Source organism: Myotis yumanensis, unplaced genomic scaffold (genome assembly GCF_028538775.1).
Source record: "Myotis yumanensis isolate MYYU_CA2020_CCGP unplaced genomic scaffold, mMyoYum1.0.hap1 SCAF_2, whole genome shotgun sequence".
NCBI classification, from domain to species: domain Eukaryota; kingdom Metazoa; phylum Chordata; class Mammalia; order Chiroptera; family Vespertilionidae; genus Myotis; species Myotis yumanensis.
In genome coordinates this window covers 3,111,863-3,134,189 of record NW_027223753.1, presented here as the reverse complement: position 1 = coordinate 3,134,189, position 22,327 = coordinate 3,111,863, and the positions used below count along the sequence as shown (strand labels likewise).

Sequence of the window (22,327 nt, the reverse complement as noted above, 5' to 3'; positions counted from 1 at the left end):
TTACCCCAGTATTTACTATCCTGTGCGTGAGAAAGTGGAGCCACCTGACTCTACGAGGCTTGTGTTGCAATCATGGGGTTCCCGGTACAAATTTGAGCAAAGGGAAGTTCGTAACATCTGGGGCAGCTGGAAGCAGGTGGGGACGGGGAAGGAAGGAAGCACCTCCAGGAAGTCGCTCAGCCCCTAGGTGGAGCCACCAGCTTCAGGCTCAGAGTCAGGCGCCTGGTGGCGCCGCAGCGGGAGCGGAACCTGACGTGCCAGGCGCCTGGGCATCTCACTAACCCACTCAGGGCAGGCACTGGCGGGGCTGTGACTCCAGCCGGAGCGTTTCACCCACGGGAAGGGCTTGGGAAGGGCTTCTTTGGAGAAAGAATCTCTGTCTCTCCTACACCCTGGGCTGTTTCTCTTCTCCATACAATGACCCATTTGTCCTTGGCATCTGGGTCCTGCTTTGCAAGCAGGTCGCGTATTGATGATCAGCTTTAGGTTTCCTCTGAGTCGTTCATGCTGGAATCACAGCCTCAGGGCTTGGCGTTTCCTAAATCCCCACCTGAGGATACATTTTTTAATTGATTTTTATTTCTTATTTTGAGAGAGAGAGGAAGGGACAGAGAGAGAGAGAAACATCTCTGTGAGAGAACACCGATCGGTTGGACTCAAACCCTCAGCCTCTCGGTGCACAGGACAACGCTCAGACTGAGCCGCCAACCCGGCGGGCGCCAGGGCGTGGCCCTAAGGTGTGCAGAGGGGAGCAAATGCGGGATGGGCCGTCTCTGAGCAGCCTCCTGGAGATGCTTGTGGCCCCTGTGGGAGCCGAGGGCTACGCCTCCAACTGTACGTCAATTTCCTGCTGGCAGCACACTGGGTCCCTCAGTGCCTGACGGGTCCAGCATCTCTTACGAGGCAGCCACACATCTTTAGTAAAACAGCCAAATCTTATTCACATGAAAAGAAACAGGCTGTGTGAACAGGGGCCAGGTCCCTCCCCGGCTGCGTCCCAGCCCTGGTGTGCAGGAGGCAGGGGGCTCCCCTTAGCAGGAAGCCCAGCCTTTGCTAGTTGGATTCTTCTTCCTGGGCCTGGTCCAAGGTGACCCCATCCCCCTGGTCAAACCATTCCTGCAGCCCCAGGCCCCAGGCAGCTGGCCTCCACCCAGAGCTAGTCCACAAAGCCCTACTCTGCCAGGCACTGTGCCAAGTGCCTGGTAACAGCCAATTGTTTACACCTCCCAACCCTAATAGGGGCGAATTCTCTTGTCTCCCCCTTTCTCTTGATAAGAGAACCAAGGCACAGATGAGTAAGAGTTAACCTAGAGGTGGCAGGCAAGGGCTGGAGGGGTCAGTGGGGAAAGGGGGACATTCATAATACTTTCAGCAATAAAGATTTACATATTTAAAAAAAAGAGTTAATCTAGCCACGCAGCCCGGGAGCGGGGCGAGGAGTAGGGCTGGGTGCTGGCCCCCGCACCCCTCCATCCCCCCCTCGCTCCTCCATCAGGCTGCCCGCTCTGCCGGCCCCGCCTCTGTCTCGCCTCCCCTCCCTGTCAGTCTCAGGTCTCTTGACTCTGGCAGCCTATGGGCCACCATGAGGGCCTTTAGTGCGACTCTGGACACAGGCTTACTGAAGGTCCCTTTTACTCAGAAGCCCCGCCCTCCCGTGCGACACCCGGTGCTCTGAGCGCGCGCACTTCCTGGGAGCCCTTCCCTGGGGTCTGGACCTTCCCTGCCACCTGCCTCTGCCTCACCCCTGGCCCAGGTGTGGGTCAGATGAACTGGGCAGTTTGGGGGCACGTGCCCTGTGTTCATTAGGCCTCTGTTTCATAGCTCTGAGTGAGAAATACAAACGTACACGAAGCCCAAATTCCTGCCGAAACACGGATACTCATGTGTAAAGGCATTCAGCATACTAACAGCGAATGTGTGAGCATGCTGGCTGCGCCTCAGCCCTTATCTGCCCCATGTCTGATTACATTACGATGGAGCAACTCGCCCAAGGCTGTGAAGCTGGTAGGAAAGAAACAACATGAAGAAATTTACGCACATCGTCCACGCCGTAACCACTCCGCTCACACTTCCCTAAAATGGTAAAGAAAACAAGGTCCGTAGTCCCACCTCCCAGATACATCGGTTTTGAAGTTATGACTCTGAACAGATATACAGTGTGTAATGCACATGTCTGCAGTCTAAACAAATCACCAGAAACCTGTTCAGCGAGACCCAGGTCAAACGGGAAACAATACTAACCTGGTTCACGCCATGGCCACCCCGTGGGACGCCCTGGTGACCATCCTCTCCATTTCTTTGAGAGGGACCCACTGTTTGTTTATTGTCAATGTCAGAGAGGAAAGGAGAGCGAGAGGGATGGGAAACATGGATTTGTTGTTCCGCTCATTTATGCATTTATTGGCTGCTTCCTGTCGGTGGCCTGACCGGAGATTGAACTACAGCCTTGGCATATCAGGATGACGCTCTAACCAACTGAGCTACCCGGCCAGGGCAGGGACCCGCTATTTGTTGTCAGAATGGCTGCCTTGTTTTTCTCTGTAACTTGACCTTCTACTTATGTTTTCCTAACAAAGAGAATTATTTTTTCTTAGCAAATTATTTTTTCAAATCATAAGAGAAAGTTTGTTTAGAGAGTTACAGAGGTAGAAGTGAGCCAGCCAGGCTGCGTGGGCTCAGCCAGCAAGTTATGGAGGTAGAAGGGTGTCGGGAGCTTAGGAGAGAGAAGGCAAAGGTAAGTCGCCTGGGCCGGGGGGGGGGGGGGGGGGGGGGGAGGGGGGGAGGGGAGGAAAAGGAGAGGGAGAACATGCTGTTCTTAGCACATCTCAATTATACACTATAGTGCCATCAGCTTTAGCCACCGTGTTCTCCATTAGGTCCTCAGACCTTTTACCAACCACCCCCCAGTCCTGGCAACCACTCTCCTATTCTCTATGAGTCTGCCTTAAAAAAAATTAAAAAAATTTTTTTTTATTGATTTCAGAGAGGAAGGAAGAGAGAGAGAGACATCAATGATGAGAGAGAATCATGGATCAGCTGCCTCCTGCACGCCCCCTACTGGGGATTGAACCTGCAACCTGGGCAGGTGCCCTTGACCATAGTCGAACCCAGGAACCTTGAGTCCACAGGCTGACGCTCTATCCACTGAGATAACCGTCTAGGGTGAGTCGGCCTTTTTTTAGATCCCATATCCTGAGTTACAAGTGATACCTACCGAGTTATAAATTCAAACTTAACACAAATCCAATGGGGCAAATACTATTGTTTCCCCCCTTTTTCCCCCTGATAAGAGAACCGAGGCACAGGGGAGTGTAGAGCTAAGCTAAGGGCACCCAGCCTGTGGCCGGGCAGGAATTGTCTTTGTCTGGCTTATTTCACTTCGCGTGATGCCAGGTTCATCCATGTTGTCACAAATGACAGGGTTTTTTTTTTTTTTCCTTTTTAAAGCTGAATACTATTCCGTTATATGTATGTCCATATACGGTCATCCCTCTGTACCCACAGGGGACTGATTTCAGGAACTCCCGTGGGTACCAAAATCTGTGGATGCTCAGGTGCCGTAGGCAGCCTTCCGTCGCCACGCGTGTGGGGCCCACCGAGGCAGAGGGCTGACTGTGGAGCTCACTCCCCATCCATCCATCCGCACGAGCGCTCGGGTGGTCTCCACACCTTGGCTGTTGTCAATGATGCTGCAATGAGCCTGCGAGCCCGGGCATCTCTTCGAGATAATGGCTTTGTTTCCGTCAGATGCACACCCAGAGGTGGGGCTGATGAGTCGGACGGGAGTTCTGTCTGTAATTTCTGGAGGAGCTTCCAGGCTGTTTTCCAAAGCGGGCGCACCCGGGTGCCTTCCTCCCGACTGTAGACGCGGTTCTCGGTTCCCCTCTCCCACGTCCTCGCCAGCGCCGCGCTCTCTCCTGTTTGGTAGCAGCACAGCTGTATCCTGGATCCTCTCTCCTCAGCATTGCCAGTCGCCCTGTTGTACGCACATGAACTTTATTGATTGTCATGGCCATCGGCCACTCCACTGACGAGTATATTACAATTTCCTGGCCCAGCCCACTGTTGACAGGCATCGAGTCATTTGCAGTTGGGGGTCGTCACAGTGTTGCTATGAACCCCCTCTGAAGCATATCTGGGTGCACCCATTCGTGCTCATTACACAGGATGTACACCTAGAAAGGAAATTGCCGGGTAAAGGGTAGGACTATTTTCAACTTTAGTAACTATTTTCAGCTATTTTCCAAAGCGGCGGTAACAATTCATATCAGTGCTTCGTGTTTGATACTCGTATTGACATGAAAATATAAAATACATGAGCAGCCCGGCCAGCGTGGCTCAGTGGTTGAGTGTCGACCTATGAACCAGGAGATCACGGTTTGATTCCCGGTCAGGGCACATGCCCGGGTTGCGGGTTCGATCCCCAGTGTGGGGTATGAAGGAAGCAGCCGATCAATGATTTTCTCTCATTATTGATGTTTCTATCCCTCTCTCCCTCTTCTTTCCTCTCTCAAGTCAATAAAAATATATTTTAAAAAATAATAAAATACATGAGCAGTTTGATGGTAACAATACAAAAACATAGAAATGAAAAGTAAAGGCCTTACCCCTTAATCCTTTTCCCCAAAGGTTACCAGTATCAACAGTTTCTTTAGTATCTTTCCATAAATATTAGAAGAAATTATTTAAATAATATATTTAAGTTTTTAAAATGACAATTTGTGGAGACTATTTCTAGTCCAAAGCGAGTTTGGAAATTAAGTATCTGCTGCTGTTAAATAATATTTCGCTGTTGGACGCCCCCTACTGAGCCAGTCATTTGTAGAAGATTTACTGAGCACCTATTACGTGCTCAGCACTTTTCCAGGAACTTGGGATGTGGCAATGAACAAAATAGTAAAAAACTCATGCCCGTAGGGAAGACACATTCTAGTTGGGGGAGATACAATAAACAGATGAGTAAAATATATGTTAAATGCTATTAAGTGTTAGGAGAAAAATAAAGCAGGGAGGAGGAGAAGGGAGTGTTGAGGAATTGTAATTAAAAAAATGTTTTCTATCAACAAGTGAATCTAAAAATCAAGTGAATAAAAAATCTGATGAACAGAGTAAACTGGTGAATATAATAGAACCAGGGGCATGGAAAGGGAGTGGACTGACAATTCTTGGGGGGAAAGGGGTGTGGAGGTGCAGGAAGAGACTGTACAAAAATCATACACCTATGGATGAGGACAGTGGGGGGGGGGTAAGGGCAGAGGGTGGGGTGGGAACTGGGTGGAGGAGAGCTATGGGGGGGAAAAAGAGAAACAACTGTAATAATCTGAACAATAAAGATTTAATTTAAAAAAATATTGATTTTTTGAGAGAGAGAGAAGGGAAAGGGAAAGAGAAACATTGATAAAAGAGAAACATCCATCAGCTGCCTCCTGCATGCCCCCTACTGGGGATGGAGCCAGCAACCAGGGCATGTGATCTGACCAGGGAATCAAACCAGTGACCTCTTGGTATGTGGGATGATGCATAATCCACTGAGCAACACCGGACAGGCAGTGAATTGTAATTTTAGAGGAGAGAACTGAGGTGTGAGGGGGGTGAGCTAGGTGGGTCCCTGGGGAAGAGTGGGCCCAGCATATTCAAGCAGGGAGGTCAGAGTGGCTGGAGCTCAGTGACCAAGGGGACAGTGGTAGAGGCCAGCCATATGGAGGCAGGTGGAGGCAGGTGTGGGCAGGTGAGGCCAGACGTATGGAGGCAGGTGGGGGCAGATTTCTGAATGCCGTGCGGAGACGTGACCCCATTCTAGACTTACATTGAATGCAGAACCAGCAGGTACCCCACTACTGATCCAATCATTTGCAACCAGTGTGAGAGGGACAGGGCGTCCAGAATGACTCCGAGGTGAGCTTGAGGTCTTGGGAGGATTTGTAACTTGCTGAGCCCGGAAGACTGTGAGCGGAGCACGACCCGGGGAGTGTGAGGACTCAGCGAGCGTGAGATGCCTGCACACACCAGAGCGAGCTGTGGCCTAGGCGAGGGCACAGGAGCCTGGGGTTTCGGGGAGAGGCCTGGGCCGCAGGTATGTGGCAGGTATTGCATAGATGGGATGCAAAGTCACGAGACAGGGCGGCACCTCGAGTGCAAACACCGCTGCTTCTCTCCAGTTCCGAGAGGACCCGCAGGGAAGGCTGAGCAGAGTGCCGGGGAAACAGGAGTGTGTGGTGTCCTGGGTGCACAGGAGAGACCTTTCGGAAGAAGAGGGATGGGGGTGCTAGCGCTGGTGGAGGTGATGCAAGAGGGCTTCTGACCTGCACTGCTGGATTTAGCAACTTGGAAGGAATTCGTGACCTCGATAATTGAACCTCCAAACCCAGAAGGGAATGGGTTCCTGAGAGCGTTGGGAGGGGGCGGGGGAGAGGGTGCCTGTTTCGCCGAGAGGGATGGAAATGGCCCAGTCGGTTGAGAAAGGAGGGAAAAAAACTAAAATGGTTAGGAGAGAGACTGTGAGGGGAGGGATCCTGTAAACCCATCAGCACGAGGGTAACAAGAGCTCAGGGTGTTTTGCTGAGGGTCTGGTTCCCATTTCCATCCTCCGGGAATGGAGGGCAACCTCATCAACAACGGGCGGTCACACACGAGCCGTCAGCCCTGCAGGATCCGGGGCCCGGTAACCCCGGCTGGGCGGCTCGGCCCGGGCTCCCCCGCCTGCTCGCAGCGGCCGCGCAGACACACCGGTTCCCCGCGTCTCCCCGGCCCGACCCCGCGCAGCCCGGTGCAGCCACGTGCCTCCCCGCAGCACCCGCACAGCAGCTCGGCCCTGCACGCCCGTTAGGGGAAGCCGCCTCCCACTTCCTCTCGGGGTGCATTTCACTTTATTTACTATTTCTTTTCGGGGCTCATTTTAGACTGCAAGACCCGAACGAACACGCGCCCGCCCGGTGGGCGCGCGGTGATCCCGAGCGGCCGGAAGCCCCCGCACAGACACGCGCCGCGCGGGGCGAGGCTGACCCACGCGGCCCCACCCCGCCGGCGCCGCCCAACCGCCGCCGAACCTTCTGGAAGCGGCGCCCCGCTGCCAGAACGGGACGCCGGAGAGGCTGGGGAGGCCGGGCACGCGGGGCGGGGCCTGAGCAGGAGGCCGCGTCTGATTCGCCGGCGGCGCACAGGCCCCGCCTCCCGGGCGCCATGGCCCGGCCCCCTCCCTCCCTCTCCATGGCGCGACCCGGGCTCATTCATTCCCCGCGGGGCCTGCCAGACACCTGCGCTCTCCCGAAGCCGCCCGCCGCCGCCGCCAGCATGTCGGGCCCCACCGGAGAGACCCCGTCCGCCATCCAGATCTGCCGGTAAGAGGGGCGCCCGGCGCGGCGAGCGGCCGGGGCGCCGGGACCCCGCCCGGGCCTGCCCTGCGCCCGTCGCGGCCTCCCCGGCCCGGCACCTCCGGCTCCTCACCCGCTGCCGCCTCCGCCCGCCCACACCTCCCGTCCCCGCGGCCCGGGGCTCCTCGGGTGCCGCAGAGCCGGCGGCCTCCGCGCGCGCCTCCCCGCCGGCCCCCGGCACATCCCCGGGGCGGCGCCGCGGTCACGCAGGCCGTTTGCGGGACAATCGGCCCGGCGCCTTTCCGGGCGGGGGTCGGAGTGCCGCCCCCGCGCCCCGCCCGCCCCGCCCCGCCGGCGCTCGGGCACGCGCGTAGGTCCCCCTGAGCGCCCTCATTCTGGGTCGTCCTCTGGGCGGCGGTTCAAAGCCAAGCGGGTCCCGGAATGTGGGGTGCTGGCGGCCAGCTGGCGGGTCGGCGTCCGGAGCTCGGCGAGCCCTGTGATGGGTGCCCGAGGGGGCGGAGGCTGCAGGTGTCCATCCCTCCTAGGGCACCTGCTCGGGTCTGGGGAGAGCCAGTGCGCTCGGGAAGGACAGAAAATGCCTTCCCCTCGAGCCGCTGAAGAGGAGGGAATGGCCCACGAGCCTGGCAGCGTCTTACACAATGCGGGCCAGCGGTTCTCCGCGGACCACCCTGCCTTCCTTCCTGGGCACCGGGTACGGGGAGGCCCCCAGAGGCAGCGGGAGAGCGGGGAGTCGGCTCATTGCCACCGGACGGACGGAGGGCGGCCGCAAGGTTACTCCCCGTTCTCTTGGGCGGCATCGGAAGCAGGCCCGCTGGTCCGGGAGCCTGAGCCCAGGGAGGGCACGGCCCTGGGACGGCCTCCCAGGCGCTGGGCCTGCAACAGGGCCTGTCCTGCGCAGGCAGCACTGGCAGCGAGTGCGCCTTCCTGCTTCGGGGTGGGTTCTACCAATCTGGACACTGGCTATCACACTGACCTTGGGTCCAGCCCAAATTAGCTTCCTGTGGATGTTGACGTCTCCCGGGAAGGGTAAGCGCTGGATCAGTGGGGCGCCCTGACCGCAAACCTTCCTCTGGCCCAGCCCCAGGCCTTTACTGACCTCAAGGTCAGGTTTGACTTTTCTAGGGGGAGGAAATCTTTGGGGGAGCCTTGCTCCCTTTGCTTTGTTACTGGCCGTGTGTCTGTCTTGGCCCCACCCACTCCAAGTTCCAGGGGCAGAAATAATAGGAATAACTGATATTTGGAGACAGGCCCTCCTATTGGCTGGTGACCTTGGGGTCTGTTCTTTGCATAGCTCTCGCCTCCCTTGGTTTGTCCACCTTCCCCGGGAGGGAGGCAGGGTCCCACCACTCCGCTGTGTGCAGGAGGCGGGTGAGCTGGGGAGACCCAGTGCCCCTGTAGGTCATCCAGCCCCGAGAGCTGGAGGGCAGCGCCTACCAGGTCTTCTGTCTCCAGCTCGTGTTCTTTCCACTGCACTCCCCCCAGAGAAGGTCTGATTTCAGTCTGCCCCTGCTCTTATTCACTTCTTCAGGATGATGAATAGAGAGGGAAAGACGGAGAGAAACATCAATGTGAGAGAAACACATCCATTGGTTGCCTCCTGCAGGCGCCCTGACCAGGTCCTGGGCCAGGGAGGAGCCTGCAGCCAAGGTATGTGCCCTTGACCGGAATCCAACCCGGGACCCTTGAGTCCGCAGACCTATGCTCTGTCCACTGAGCCAAACCGGTGAGGGCATAAATAGCAGTTCTGTACATACTTGTCTTTTTAAAAACCAGCTTCTTACTTGAAATTTACATAAGGTTCTTAACCAATGTTACCCCAATAAGTTAAATTTAATATGAATAATTAGCCCTGGCCGGTGTGGTTCAGTTGGTTAGAGCGTCGTCCTGTACAGCAAAGGGTGGGTTTGATCCCGGTTGGGGCGAATGTGGGAGGCAGGCAATCAATGTTTCTCTCTCTCCCTTCCTCTCTGTAAAACTAATAAAAAAATAAAATAAAACAATATTCTTTAAAATATTCATTAAATATAAAAGAGGAAATACACCTGAAATTTATGTAATGTTTTTAATCAATGTTACCTCAACACATTTAATTTAAAAAATAATTATTAAAAAACCCCCGGCTTCAACAGGTACTAGATGTTGGGATAGCTTTAGACTCTCCGTGTGTGCACAGGCCTGCTCACCACGCTCTCCGGCTGCCACCTGCACAGGCACAGTTCATCTTGTCTCTGGTCGAGTTGGCTGTGGGATGCTGGGCAGGATACCTGGTGCCCAGAACGACTGCCAAAGGTGGAGGGCTGTGACGAGGGCCGTGGTCACCAGGACACCGGGAGAGTGGCCACATCACGGTGGGGAGCCCTTTAAGGACATCTGAGCTGACACCCTGTTTTGAAAGAGGAGCCTCCTGACAGGGCAGCCACGCCCATGAATTTAATGAGTTTCACTGAACTCCAAGGAGCACAATGCCCTGAGGAGGGACAGGGACCTGGAAAATCTGGTCCCTGCCTTAGGGGGTTTCCCAGTGTAGCAGGGAGCTAGTGCCCCAAGCCCCACTGCCCCACAGGATTAAGAGTGGTTAGTGCTCTGGGTCCGGAAGGAGGTGTCAAGGGATGGGGGCTCTAAAGGCTGGCGAGGGTAGTGGTTAGAGCCCGCTTTGCAGTCCCAGGCCTGGGTGTGCGTTCACCCTCTGCCCCTTGGCTGCCTAGCCCTGCTCTGCTCCGTTTTCTCATGGGTGGTTCCGAGTGTTAAAGAGAAGAAAGTGCATCCGTGCCTGGCAGGACGACTGGCTCGTGGAAAGTGAATGGAAGCTCTTTTTGTGGGAAACGTGGGACGCAGGCTCAGGAGGCCAGTGTCCCGGGTTCGAATCCCAGCCCTGCCTCTTGTGGGCGTGCACCTTCAGGCCGTTCCTTAACCATCCTGGGCCTCAGTTTTCTTCTCTGTGAATTGGAGATCATCACAGTGCCCTTCTCAGGGCTGCCGCGAGCATGAAACCTTTGGCACAGAGCCCAGCATTACACACGTGAGCGAGGCTCACAGAGGGAACCCTGTATTTCTGAGAGCCAAGCTTTGGGTGGCCAGGCCGCTGTGGGGTGCTGTCCCCTCCTCCTCTTGGTCCCGCCCTACAGATGCATGTTTGGGGACAGCATTTAAACTCTCAGAAGAGCATTTTTCCTTTGGTTTATTTTGAATAATCATAATTAACGTTTAGTTAGCAAATTGCATTTCTCCTTGTCGCACTGAGTGTTTTAGAGTTAGACCCAGGAGCCTCCCGGAGGCCTCCAGCCCGGCTCTGTCACTTACAACGGGGACAGTGAGGCTCTCAGAGCTCAGAGACGTGGCTGAGGAGACTGCCTGCGGCACCTGGTGGATGCTCTCTGCCAGGTGACCTGACGTTCAGTCCTTCCCCTGCTCACCCAGCTCGGGTCCACCTTGTGTTGCGCGGTGTAATCACGGCGTCAGTGTGGGCCCCTGAGAGCTGGTGGAAGGACAGCTGAAGGCGTGGCCTGTGGCCGGTGCTGGAGGGTGCGGGCGAGCAGTGCGGTCCACCAGATCCATGCAGTGTGCGGGGTAGCTGTTAGCCACTGGAGCCACAGGAGCCACAGGAGCCACAGGAGCTACTGAGTGCTTGAAATGTGGCCAGATGCGGAGAAACGGGATCCTTTTAAAAAATGTTTAATCCTCATCTGAGGATATTTTTTCCATTGATTTTTAGAGAGAAAAGGAGGGAGGGAGCGGCGGGGTGGGGGCGGAGAGGGAAACATCAATGTGAGAGAGACACATCGACTGGTTGCCTCTTGCAGGCACCTCAGCCTGGGCCAGGGATTGAACCTGCAACTGAGGTACGTGCCCTTCACCAGGAATCAAACCTGAGACCCTTGGGTCTGCAGGCGGATGCTCTGACCACTGAGCAAACTGGCCAGGGTGAAACGGAATTCTTAACTACGTTCATTTAAATTCATTTAAAGGTAAATGCAGCTGGCCTGTGTCTGGCGGCTCCCCTCAAGGGACAGTACAGTCTGTAGAAGAATTTAAAAACTGGAATTCCTGGGAGCTCTCTGGGGACTGCAGTCAGCTTTTAAATGGAGGTGGGCCTTGGCATGGCCCAGGCCGGCCACCTGGAACCCTCATTGGGAGGCCGTGTGCAGGGCTGCAGGCTGCTCTCTGCTCGCCTGCTGTTAGATGCAGGTGTACTAGGATGTGCTTTGAGGTGCGGGGCTGCTGGGCCAGGAAGCCTGGAGAAGGGCCGGGCCTCCAGTAGACACGCCGGTGATGCTGGTGGAGTGGGCCGGACTTCAGGACGCTGTGGGGTTGGAATTGCCCGCCTTGGGCTCTGTCTTTGGGCTTACAGCGGAATTAATGGAAACAAACCTAATTTACAGCAACCACATTTGGAGGGAGCATTCTGGAACATTCCATAAAACGATGCGGTGCCTGGGGGAGGCTTGGCCTTTGCAGCCGGGAGAGCCTGTGTTGGGCGGCTGTGCTCATCCACTCTCCAGGCTCCTGTAAGTGGGCCAGGCAGCCGCGTCACCTGACCAGCGCCCTGGTTTCCATTAGGCCAGAGAGCTTTCTCCTGGGGGCAGGCTCCGCCGGAGGGTCCAGCCTGGTGACCGCCCTGTACACCTGCTGCCCACTTGGCTCTTTCTTTCACTCTGAGATTGTCCTGGGGAGGCCTCCTTACGGCCGAATCGCTGAGGAAGCTCGTGACAAATGCAGATAGACTTCAGGGGAAAGTCACCCACAGGCAGGTTTAAAACATTTATGAGGCATTTGGGGAAACTTGAATAGTCCCTTGATGGTTAATGATATTAAAGGGATTCACACTATATTTTAGGTGAGATAATTGTTTGTGTGGTTCTGTTATAAAAGGAGTCTTTACCTTTTATTTATTTATTTTAAATATATATGTATGTATGTATGTATGTATATATATATATAATTTGTTTTTCCTTGAAAAGGAAGGGAGAGGAAGAGAGAGAGAAACATCAATGATGAGAGTCATTGATCGGCTGCCTCCTTTATGCCCCGCACTGGAGATTGAGCCCACAACCCCGGCATGTGTCCTGAGCGGGAACTGAGCCGTGACCTCCTGGTTGACAGGTCAATGCTCAGCCACTGAGCCCTGCCGGCCGGGCAGGAGCCTCCATCTTGTAGAGGGAACGTGAGATGTTATGGTCGCTAAGCTGTGATGTCTGCCGCTTTCCTCAAACGCTGTAGAATGGGGAGCGGGTGGGGCAGAGGGGAACCAGAGTTGATTGTTTGGAGCTATTGGGGGGGTGGGGAGTCATTTCCTTTTTCTCTACTCACGTAACCCTTTGATGTTTTCCACAATTAAAGAATAAAAAGGAAAACTGGCCTGCTGGGAGCTGAGAGCCACTCCTGAAGCAGGGACTGTGGGTGTGTGTCCTTTCCTCCGCCTCCGTGCTGCCTCCCGCTGCGGGGGCCCTTCCAGCCCAGTCTCACTGCTCCTACCCCGGGGCCTGGTGGCTCCTGTTCTCTCAGCCTATTAGACGCCAGTGTTGCGACTGGTTCTTGCAGTTGCCAAAATGTCATTCAGCGATAACCATCAGGAAACTTTGAAAGTTATTGCTCACAGGATCTGAAGATGCACAGCCAGCCTCCGTGAGGTCAGGGGTTGGGAGGGAGGGGGAGCGAGCATGCTGGGGGGCGAGCTTGAGTGTGAGGCTGTGCCGGTTCTGCTTTTATTGTGTTTACTGTGGTGGGTGATGAGGTAAGAGGGCGAACTTAAAGTTCGGAGAGAAACAAACAAGTGGCTCAAATGGGTGTTTGAAATCGGTCAGATCTCTCAAACAAAGGACTGGCGGGCGGGGCCCGGCTTCTCCCTGCAGCCACCCAGCCACGCTGGCATCTGGCGGCTGTTGGCAGCGGACGCCTCCTGGAAGCGGGTGCCTTGGCTGGCCAAGCCCAGCCAGGCGCTTGCATTACCGCATACAGACTCTTCACCTCGTCTGTCCGATTGCTGCCTCTGGCCTGGGCCCGGCTTGGGCCTGGCACCGCGATCTTGGTGGGTGTTGTCACAGCCCCACCTATTTCCTTCCCCCTGGCCTGCCTGGGCCCTGCTGTTTGTCTCTCATTTGCTTGGCTGTGTGACTTCAGCCTGAGTCATGACCTGCTTCTTGCATCACTGACTGCTGAGGAGCATCCTGCTGGAAGCCCCACTGGCTGGCCCTGCTGCCGGCGGGGAGGGCGGCTGGGAGGCCTCTGGAGACGCCCGAGCTCCGAGCTCCTGTGGGCAGGGCCGCTGGAGACCGGAGTGGGGCTGCTGAGCCGCGTGCTGGGAGCTGGGAAGCGGCCCCTCTGGCAGGATGAAGCTGTTGGCCTGGGCCCTGCGCCTCCGCCTCCCCGGGCTCACCGGGCGGGCACCTGCCTGGGAGCGCCTGGGGCCCTGGAGCTCCGAGGGGCTGCAGCCGCCACGCCGGGCCTCCGTCCGGGCCTCCGTCCGGGCTTTTGGAAGCAAGTGTGGACCTTCTGCCTCTGGAAGGTAGGACGACAGGTTCACTGCTGTGCCCACGGCGATGGCGGCTCCAGCAAATTCTCCCACCTGAGGCGGGGGTGGGGCCCGGATCTATGCCCGTTTGGCTCAGTGGTTAGAGTGTCGGCCCACGGACTGAAGGGTCCCAAGTTCGATTCTGGTCAAGTTGTATCCAGCACATACCCTGGTTGGGTGTTTGTGGAGGCAACCAATAGATGTGTCTCTCTCACGTTGATGTCTCTCTCTCTGTCGCTCCCCCCTCCCTTCCACTCTCTCTAAAAATCAATGGGAAAATGTCTTCGGGTGAGAATTAGCAAAAATAAGTAAGTATGTACAGCCAGCTCATCAGAAGTACAGGTGCTCCAGGACCTGTGACTGGCGTCCAAGGTGGGGTAGTCTTGTATGACTAAGCCCTTCAGCATGGAGTCTGTTCTAATGCTGCTTCCTCCATGTCAAACTGCACTGAATTGTGGGACACCAGCTGGTGGCTTAGAGACTCGGTTGATGTGAAGGAAAATGTGCACAAACAGGAATGGAATTGCTGGGTCACGTGGTAATTCTGTGGTGAAGTAAGAAACATTCAAACCTGTAGAGAATTTTCAGTTTATTTGAGCCAAACTGATGACATGTGTCAGGGAGGCAGTTTTTGTTGTTGTTTTTTCTAATATATTTTTATTGATTTCAGAGAGGAAAGGAGAGGGAGAGAGAGAGAGAAACATCAATAATGAGAGAGAATCATGGATCGGCTGTCTCTTGCACACCCCCACTGGGGATGGAGCCTGCAACCTGGGCATGTGCCCCGACTGGGAATCGAACTGTGACCTCCTGGTTCCTAGGTTGATGCTCAGCCACTGAGCCCCGCCGGCTGGGCTAGTTTCTTTTATGTGTTTAATTTAAGGAGGGAACATAGGAAGGTTACATGAAGCGGGGAAGCGAGGCAGGAATTGGGAATACTGGGTGGTTAACAAGATGAGCCCCCTTGAGGGTCAAAGGTGTGTAAACCTAGAAGCACAAGAACAATGGACAAGGAGTTACAGGCCTGAGGCTGCCTCCCACCATGACCTGCCCGCTGGGAATGTACGACAGCATCTCTGAGGTTACTTTTCATAGAACCTGTTCTGTCAGCCCGTCTGTGTTTCGCCTTTTGAAGAACTGCCAGCTGTTTCCCAGTGGCTGCCCTACTCCACGCTCCCGCCAGCACTCGTTGGTGTCCGTCTTGTGGTCCTAGCCACCCTGGCGGAGGGGAAGTGCGTCTCATTGTGGTTTGGCTTCGAGCTTCCCTGATGACTAACGATATTGCGTATCTTTTGTAAGCTCAGGGGCTCTTTTTTCGTCTTTGGAGAAATGTCTGTTCAGACCACCTGTTCTCACTTGGCGTATTTGTCCTTTGGTTACCGGAGACCCCCGGGTGGGCTCGTGCTGCCTGTCGCAGTGTCCGACACGAGGCAGGTGCAGGCATACAAGGCGCTTACTGAGAAGGCCAGCCAACCAAGAAGCCAGGCGCTTACAGGCGTTCAGATCCCGTCTTCCAGCAGGCGCAGGGGACGGGGTTATAATGGGGAGTGGGCTAGGGGGAAGCTGGGGACGGAATGCAGTTACAAGCAGTCCTGGGGCCAGCAGAATCCAACCATTGTTCCTGGTTGTCAGGTGGTGAGATGACGGCTTGGCTCCTGGTGGGGTCGGCCTGACCGTGCGTAAGGTCCCGTGTCCATTGTCCACAGCTGAGTCACCTCCTCCATCACTTTGCTCGGGATAAAGGGAGTGTGCACTGGCCTGAGAAAGGAAACTCAGAAAAGCTTCGCCCTGTTAACCTAAAAAAACCCCATTGCAACCTGTAAAGAATTGTTGTGAGTTTATTTGAGCCAAACTGTCACCATATGCCGGGAAGCAGAACCTCAACGAATTGAGATAATGCTCCGGAGAATGGCGGGTTACATCCGTATTTATACATTTTAATCAAAGGAGGGACGTAGGTGGGTTTCATGAAATCCATTGGTGGTAGACTAGAGGGGCGGGAGCAAGCCAAGTGGGGAAACCCCTGGGGATTGCATAAAAAGTGAAATGATGGACACATGCTTAGGTGGGTGCAGGATCAATTAACGTGATAATGAAGGGATTTGTGGTCTCTGTCCTGGCCCAGCACATTTGGTTGTGCCCCAGGGGCTCCAGAAAAAGGGAAGTTACAAGTGACTCAGACATTTCAAGGGTGTGTTATCATAGATGCAAAAAGACAGACAGGCTCAGTGAAGGTACAGGTTGACCTTGTCAGTGAAGATACCGGCGTAGGACGTACCTGCCCACCATCACTGCTTTTAAGGTTTAATTTCAGACCATCCTTGGCGGTGACTTTAGGTCTGAGTTTGCAAGGCCGCCATGCAGGCCTCCCCTGAGCTTGTCAGGTCAGCACGTGGCCCCTTTTGTCCACAACCCTCTGTTCCCAGAAGGATCTGTGTTCTAGGACTGAAAGTTAATGTGATGATTTTCCAGGTGAATTCAGGTGCTCTATCAGATTATAAGGCCCCCGTCACTTTTATTTTGTGCTGTAAGAGTTCCTTCTATAGAGTATACGAGATACAAGTTTCTTCTCAGATGTATGATTTGCAAAGATTTTCTCCCATTCAGTGGGCTGTCTTTTTACTTAAAATTTTTTTTTTTTAAATTTATTTCAGGGAGGAAGGGAGAGGGAGAGAGATAGAAAGTCTACTCAACAGCTGTTATCACACATAGTTACGCATTTTTTTTTAATTAAATCTTTATTGTTCTGATTACATTTGTTCCTCTTTTTTTCCCATAACTCCCCTTCTCCCAGTTCTCGCCCCACCCTCCGCCGTCACTCCCCACCCACTGTCCTCATCCATAGGTGCACGATTTTTGTCCATTCTCTTCCCGCATCTCCCATTCCCCTTCCCCCCCGCCCCAAGAATAGTCAGTCCATTCCCCTTCTATGTCCCTGATTCATTGTAATCACCAGTTCATTCTGTACATCAGATTATTTATTCACTTGATTCTTAGATTCACTTGTTGATAGATGCATGTTTGTTGTTCACAATTTGTATCTTTACCTTTTTCTTCTTCCTCTTCTTAAAGGAAACCTTTCAGCATTTCGTATAATACTGGTTTAGTGGTGATGAAGTCCTTTAGCTTTTCCTTATCTGTGAAGCTCTTTATCTGACCTTCAATTCTGAATGATAGCTTTGCTGGATAAAGTAATCTTGGTTGTAGGTTCTTGGTATTCAGTACTTTGAATATTTCTTGCCATTCCCTTCTGGCCTGCAAAGTTTCTGTTGAGAAATCAGCTGACAGTCGTATGGGTATTCCCTTGTAGGTAATTGAGTCTCTTTCTCTTGCTGCTTTTAAGATTCTCTCTTTGTCTTTTGCTCTTGGCATTTTAATGATGATGTGTCTTGGTGTGGTCCTCTTTGGATTCCTTTTGTTTGGGGTTCTCTTCGCTTCTTGGACCTGTAAGTCCATTTCTTTCACCAGGTGGGGGAAGTTTTCTGCCATTATTTCTTCAAATAGGTTTTCAATATCTTGCTGTCTCTCATCTTCTGACACCCCTATTATTCTGATATTAGTGTGCTTGAAGCTGTCCCAGAGGCTCCTTACACTATCTTCACACTTTCGGATTCTTTTTTCATTTTGCTTTTCCAGTTGGGTGTTTTTTGTCGAATCTTTGGTTTGATTCTTGTGCTCCTCTGGTCTGCTATTTGGTATAATATTCTTTATTTCAGTCCGTGTATGCTTACTTTCTAATTTCTTTATCGTAGCATCGAGGGTCTCATTAGTTTTCGTGAGGCTCTGCTCAAGTTTATAGCAAGCCCTCAAAATTGCGATTCTTAGCTCCATATCCTCCATTTCTGTCATTTTTTTTGTCTCCGCATCTTTTATGCTTTCTTGGTGCACCCCCTTGTGGTCTCTGTGCGCAGTCTTGTTCTAGCCAAGCCTTAATTGTTGTAGTTAACACTAGAGGGATTTGACCACCAGGCTGACTGGCTGTAGGAATCAGCTGTGCGGAAAACGTCTGCCTTCTGGGGAGGCGCTAATCCAGCCTTTGCCTGAGGCGATCGGCAAATGGCTGTGCGCAGGGTTTGGGCGGGGCGGGCTCAACAGGGCGGGCGGAGGGAGCAGTTATGGCCGCTCTCAGTCCCGTTCCCAGAGGCTCTGCTTCTCAGAACCCCAGCAACCGCTGCAAACCTCAGAGAGAAAGCTGCCCTCAGTTTCCAACTGATGCCGGATAATCCCGCTTCTCCCGTTTGAGTCTGGGTCCCTAGAGACTCGCCCGGATCTGGAGCCCAGAGTCTGAGACTCACTCCCGACCGAAAACGACAACCGCGCCCTCAGCCACCAGCCCGCTTTGCGCGCGCACCTCGGCACCTTTGTATTTTCCACGCTGCGCCTCCTCTGAGCCTCGGTTTGCTGTTCTCTTTCCTTCTAGTTGTAGAGTCTCTCTTCAGCCAGCCTTCCTGTGGTTCTGGGTGATGTCCGTTCCGTCTTTTAGTTGTATTTTTGAAATGGTTGTTTGCGGCAGCGGTCTCCGGTGTTTACTTACGCCGCCATCTTCCCAACTCCCTAGTTACGCATTTTTTTTCTCGCGATGAGGACTTTTATTCTCTGAGCGACTTTCAAATACGCACTCCAGTATTACTGACTGGTCACCGTGATGTACCTTAAGGCCTCGTGATTCCATTATCTTCCATCGGTTCCCTCAGCCACCCACCCGGCCTCTGGCAGCACCGGTCTGTCTCTAGGAGCTTGTTAGTTTTTAGTGTGTTTGTTTTTTAAGATTCCACATGTAAGTGAGATCTTAGGTTGTCTGTTAATGGAGGGGAGAGGGCTTCACCACTCCCCCGCCCCTCACCCCCCATTGCTAGCGGGAGTGAATTTCTTGCAATATCCCCGAGACTCGCATGAGAGGATGCAATTTAGTGGAAAGCTCTATTTCCATGGAATTAAACCCTGAGTCCTGAAGTCCCATTTCCCGCTGCCCCACCATAGAGTGTAGCTGGGCTTCAGCAGAGCTCAAGTCCGAGCCGGTGCCCACAGTCTCCTTTCCCTGTTGGAGCCGGGTCCAGTCCAGCGTCCGGCCAGCTCAGCTGTGTTTCCCACTGCAGTTCCGGGTCTGCTGCGTGTGAGGTCCGCATGGCTGCGGGCCACAGGCCATGGAGCGAATGCAAGGACGCAGGACAACAGAGCCCACAAGCCAGGCGTCACTAAGCCAAGAGCATGCGAGAGAGCGCTCCTTTGTTTGGATGGTGTGTTCCCAAATTCTCACACCCTTGCCGTGGCCACGCCCTTTCTGGTCAATGGTTTCTGTTCCCAGGTGTAACTGTCAGAAAACTACCTTCCCGCCCTGGCCGGTGTGGCTCAGTGGATAGAGCGTCAGCCTACGGACTGAAGAGTCCTGGTTCGATTCCAGTCAAGGGCACATGCCTTGGTTGCGGGCTGGATCCTCAGTAGAGAGCTTGCAGGAGACAGCCGATCAATGATTCTCTCTCATCATGGATGTTTCTATCTCTCTATCCCCCTCCTTTCCTCTCTGAAATCAATAAAAAAATATATTTTTTTAAAAGAGAGAGAACGTTTATCTATAACATCACAGATATGGAAGAAGTAATTTGTAGAAGACATGGGCTTAGGAGACAAGTTATAGAGGCAAAGGAAGGGCCCTTGGAGCTTAGCAATGAGGAAGGTGAAGGTGCCGTGCCTGGAGAGATGGGGAGGGAGAGGGGGAACGGAATGGCGTGGCCTGCTCCTAGGAGGGAGGGCCAAGATGCCTTCTCTCTTAGGCTGCATGATATTCCTCTGAATACATGTACCGATCTGACCTCTCCTTTAACCCTCGACAGACACCTGGGCTGCTCCCAGGTCTTGGCTATTCTGAATAACACTGCCGTGAACATGGGTCCTATATCTTTTTGAATTAATACTTTTTCTTCAGATAAATACTCAGAAGTAGGGCCTGGCTGGATGGCTCGGTTGGTGCGAGCGTCGTCCCGTACACCAAAAGGTTGCGGGTTCAGTTCCTGGTCAGAGCATGTACCTGGGTTGCAGGTTCAACCCCCAGTTGGGACACATGAGGGAGGCATCCTATCGATGTTTCTCTCTCACATCGATTTTTTTTTTTTTTATCTCTTTCTCTCCCTCCCTCTTTATCTAAAAATCAATGAAAACATATTTTCAGGTGAGGATTGAAAAAAATTCAGTCCTGCCAGTGTGCTCAATGGTTAGAGTGTCGGCCCACGCACCAAAGGGTCGAGGGTTTGAATCTCAGTCAAGGGCATATACTTGGGTTGTGGTTTGCTCCCCACCCCTGGTCAGAGAGCGTGGGGGAGGCAACCAGTTGATGTGTCTCTCTCACATTGATGTTTCCCTCTCTCTCTCTTATCCTCCCCCAACCTCCACTCTCTCTGAAAAGCAGTGGAAAAAAATATCCTCGGTGAGGATTAACAAAACCCCCGCCAACTCAGAAGTGGTATTGCCAGGTCACATTGCCACCGGAAAGGGACTGGGCCCAGAGCCAGTCTGCCCCCGGACGGCCAGTAGCGTGTGGGTTCTTGACTTGGTGTAGGAAAGATTTCACAAGACCAGTCCAAGCGATTGTGAGAGGATGTTTATTAAAGGCGGGACAGGGAAGCAAGGAAGGGCCTAGGGTGGGAAGGGCAGTGGGAGAGCTGGGCTGGCTGCCGTGGCCCCGGAAACATGGGAAAGCAGTGGGCCACGCAGGCTGCGTGGGCTCCCCGAGAAGTGCGGTCACAGGCGGGCTGCTGGGAGCTCCCTGGAAAGTCAGAGAAAAGGGGGCCTTGGAGACTGGATCGGGATCCGCCTGGGAGGAGCTGCCACTGCTGCTGTTCCCCCGGCGGCAAGTGGCAGGGGGACCCTTGGAGTTTGGGAGAGAAAAGTCGATGCATGCCCGAGAGGGGAGAGAGAGCTGCCTGGGTCTTATCTGTGGGGCTTTAGGGGAGGTGGGTGGGGGGGTCAATAGAGTGTTCATCAGCTCTGTGCTGATGCCAGAATGAGACGTATTTCCCCGGCTTCCTCCGTCCTTGGGTGTGGTTGGCAAAGTGGCACCAAAGGAATTTCTGTTACCTGCTTCCTGAGCAGGTGCTGTCAGCTGTTTACCTGGTGGGAGGGGAAGGTAGCCATTTCTTCATGAGTGTCCTTGGTCGGGAAGACAAGAGTTTACGATTCGCTGGGTGGCTGGGAACTGCGTGGTGTGGAACTGTCTGTCCCGGAGCCCTGTGCCGCTTGTCAGGCTACTGACCGTCTCTGACGGCAGCTGTGTTACCTTCATGAGGAGCCACCTGCAGGTGACCACAGAGGCGGCACCATTTACACCCACCAACAGGCGGGGTCCCCCCCCTGCTCCCCCCCCCAGCATTGCCTTCTTGATGACAGCCATTCGGACAGCTGTGAGCGAGCCTCGTGGTGGTTTTGATTCTTTTCACTTCGATGCTATCTTTTGAAGCACAAAAAGGCTGTACATTTTGGTGTCCAATTGCTCTATTTTTTTGGTTGTTCATACTTTTATTGTCATATTAGGAAACCATTGTCAAATCCAAGGTCACAAAGATCTACCCCCATGTTTCCTACAGAACGTGGAGTGTGGCCGTCTAAGACGTTAGAATCGCGAGAGTGGGGAGGTTGCATGCAGTGGTCACGTGCTAAGCTTGCCCCACGGCCCTGCAGGCACATTTGATTGGGCATCAAATGTTAGGAAAATGGAATTTCAATCCAAATTGGGAGATAACTCGCAGACTAGGAGTTAAAGTAGCAGAAGAAAGTTGCTTTTGCAGAACCAGTTTTCCCACTCCCCTCCCGCGATGTGTGTGGAGCAGAGCATCCTGACAGCTGTCGGGAGGAGCCCTGTGCCCGGCTCCATGGCATCCTGCACCCTTCACGCTCGCTTAGGTAGCTCCCAGCACTGGGGCCCCGGGATCCCCTTTGTGTTACAGATGGGGAACTGAGGGCACAGTGGCTTGCCCAAGTCAGCACAGTGGGCACCAGAACCAGGTCTGTCCTCTGTGCCCCATCGCATGCCCTGACCGAGGGCAAATGCTGCGTGAGGGAGGGTGGGCGATGGAGACCTCGCCGGCCACCCGCTGCCTGGAAGCGGCCCGTGGCTCGCTTGGGTCTTTGGGAGGGTGGGTTAAAAGTCAGGCTGTGGTGTGTCTCCCAAACTTGGCTTGAGGCTGAGTGCTTCTCTGAGCCGTCAGTGCCCAGATGCCACCAATGCTGGCTCATGCCCATAAGCCTACCCCGGTCTCAGCCTGGCAGTGCCTACCCCATAGAACTCATCTGGTGGGGCCTGGAAGGGCATCATGTGTGAGGGGCTGGAGAGGGGGCTGGAGAGGGGGCTAAGGAGCGCTTGGGCGTGGTTTCTGGCCCCCTACCCGCTCTGTCCCAGCCCGGCCCTGGCGGGGCGCATGCTGGAGGTGCACCTGCCGCAGGAGGCTTCGCCTCCCAGCCCCGCCCGAGCCGGCTGAGTACAGCATTCCGTTGCCGT

General features: G+C 54.0%; 1 protein-coding gene across 3 annotated transcripts in view; it reads left to right on the top strand.

Moving 5' to 3' along the window:
• Positions 1-7,179: 7,179 nt before the first annotated feature.
• ACOT7 (acyl-CoA thioesterase 7) overlaps positions 7,180-22,327 on the top strand; it is a 68,816-nt gene continuing 53,668 nt past the window's right edge. For 2 of the 3 annotated variants that reach the window (XM_070403114.1, XM_070403113.1), the window contains exon 1: positions 13,643-13,833. In XM_070403114.1, the coding sequence (XP_070259215.1) occupies positions 13,658-13,833 (176 nt within the window). In that variant the 5' untranslated portion in view covers positions 13,643-13,657. Of the gene's footprint in view, positions 7,338-13,642; positions 13,834-22,327 lie in introns of those variants that run through there. The other variant, XM_070403116.1, reaches the window with a different exon arrangement.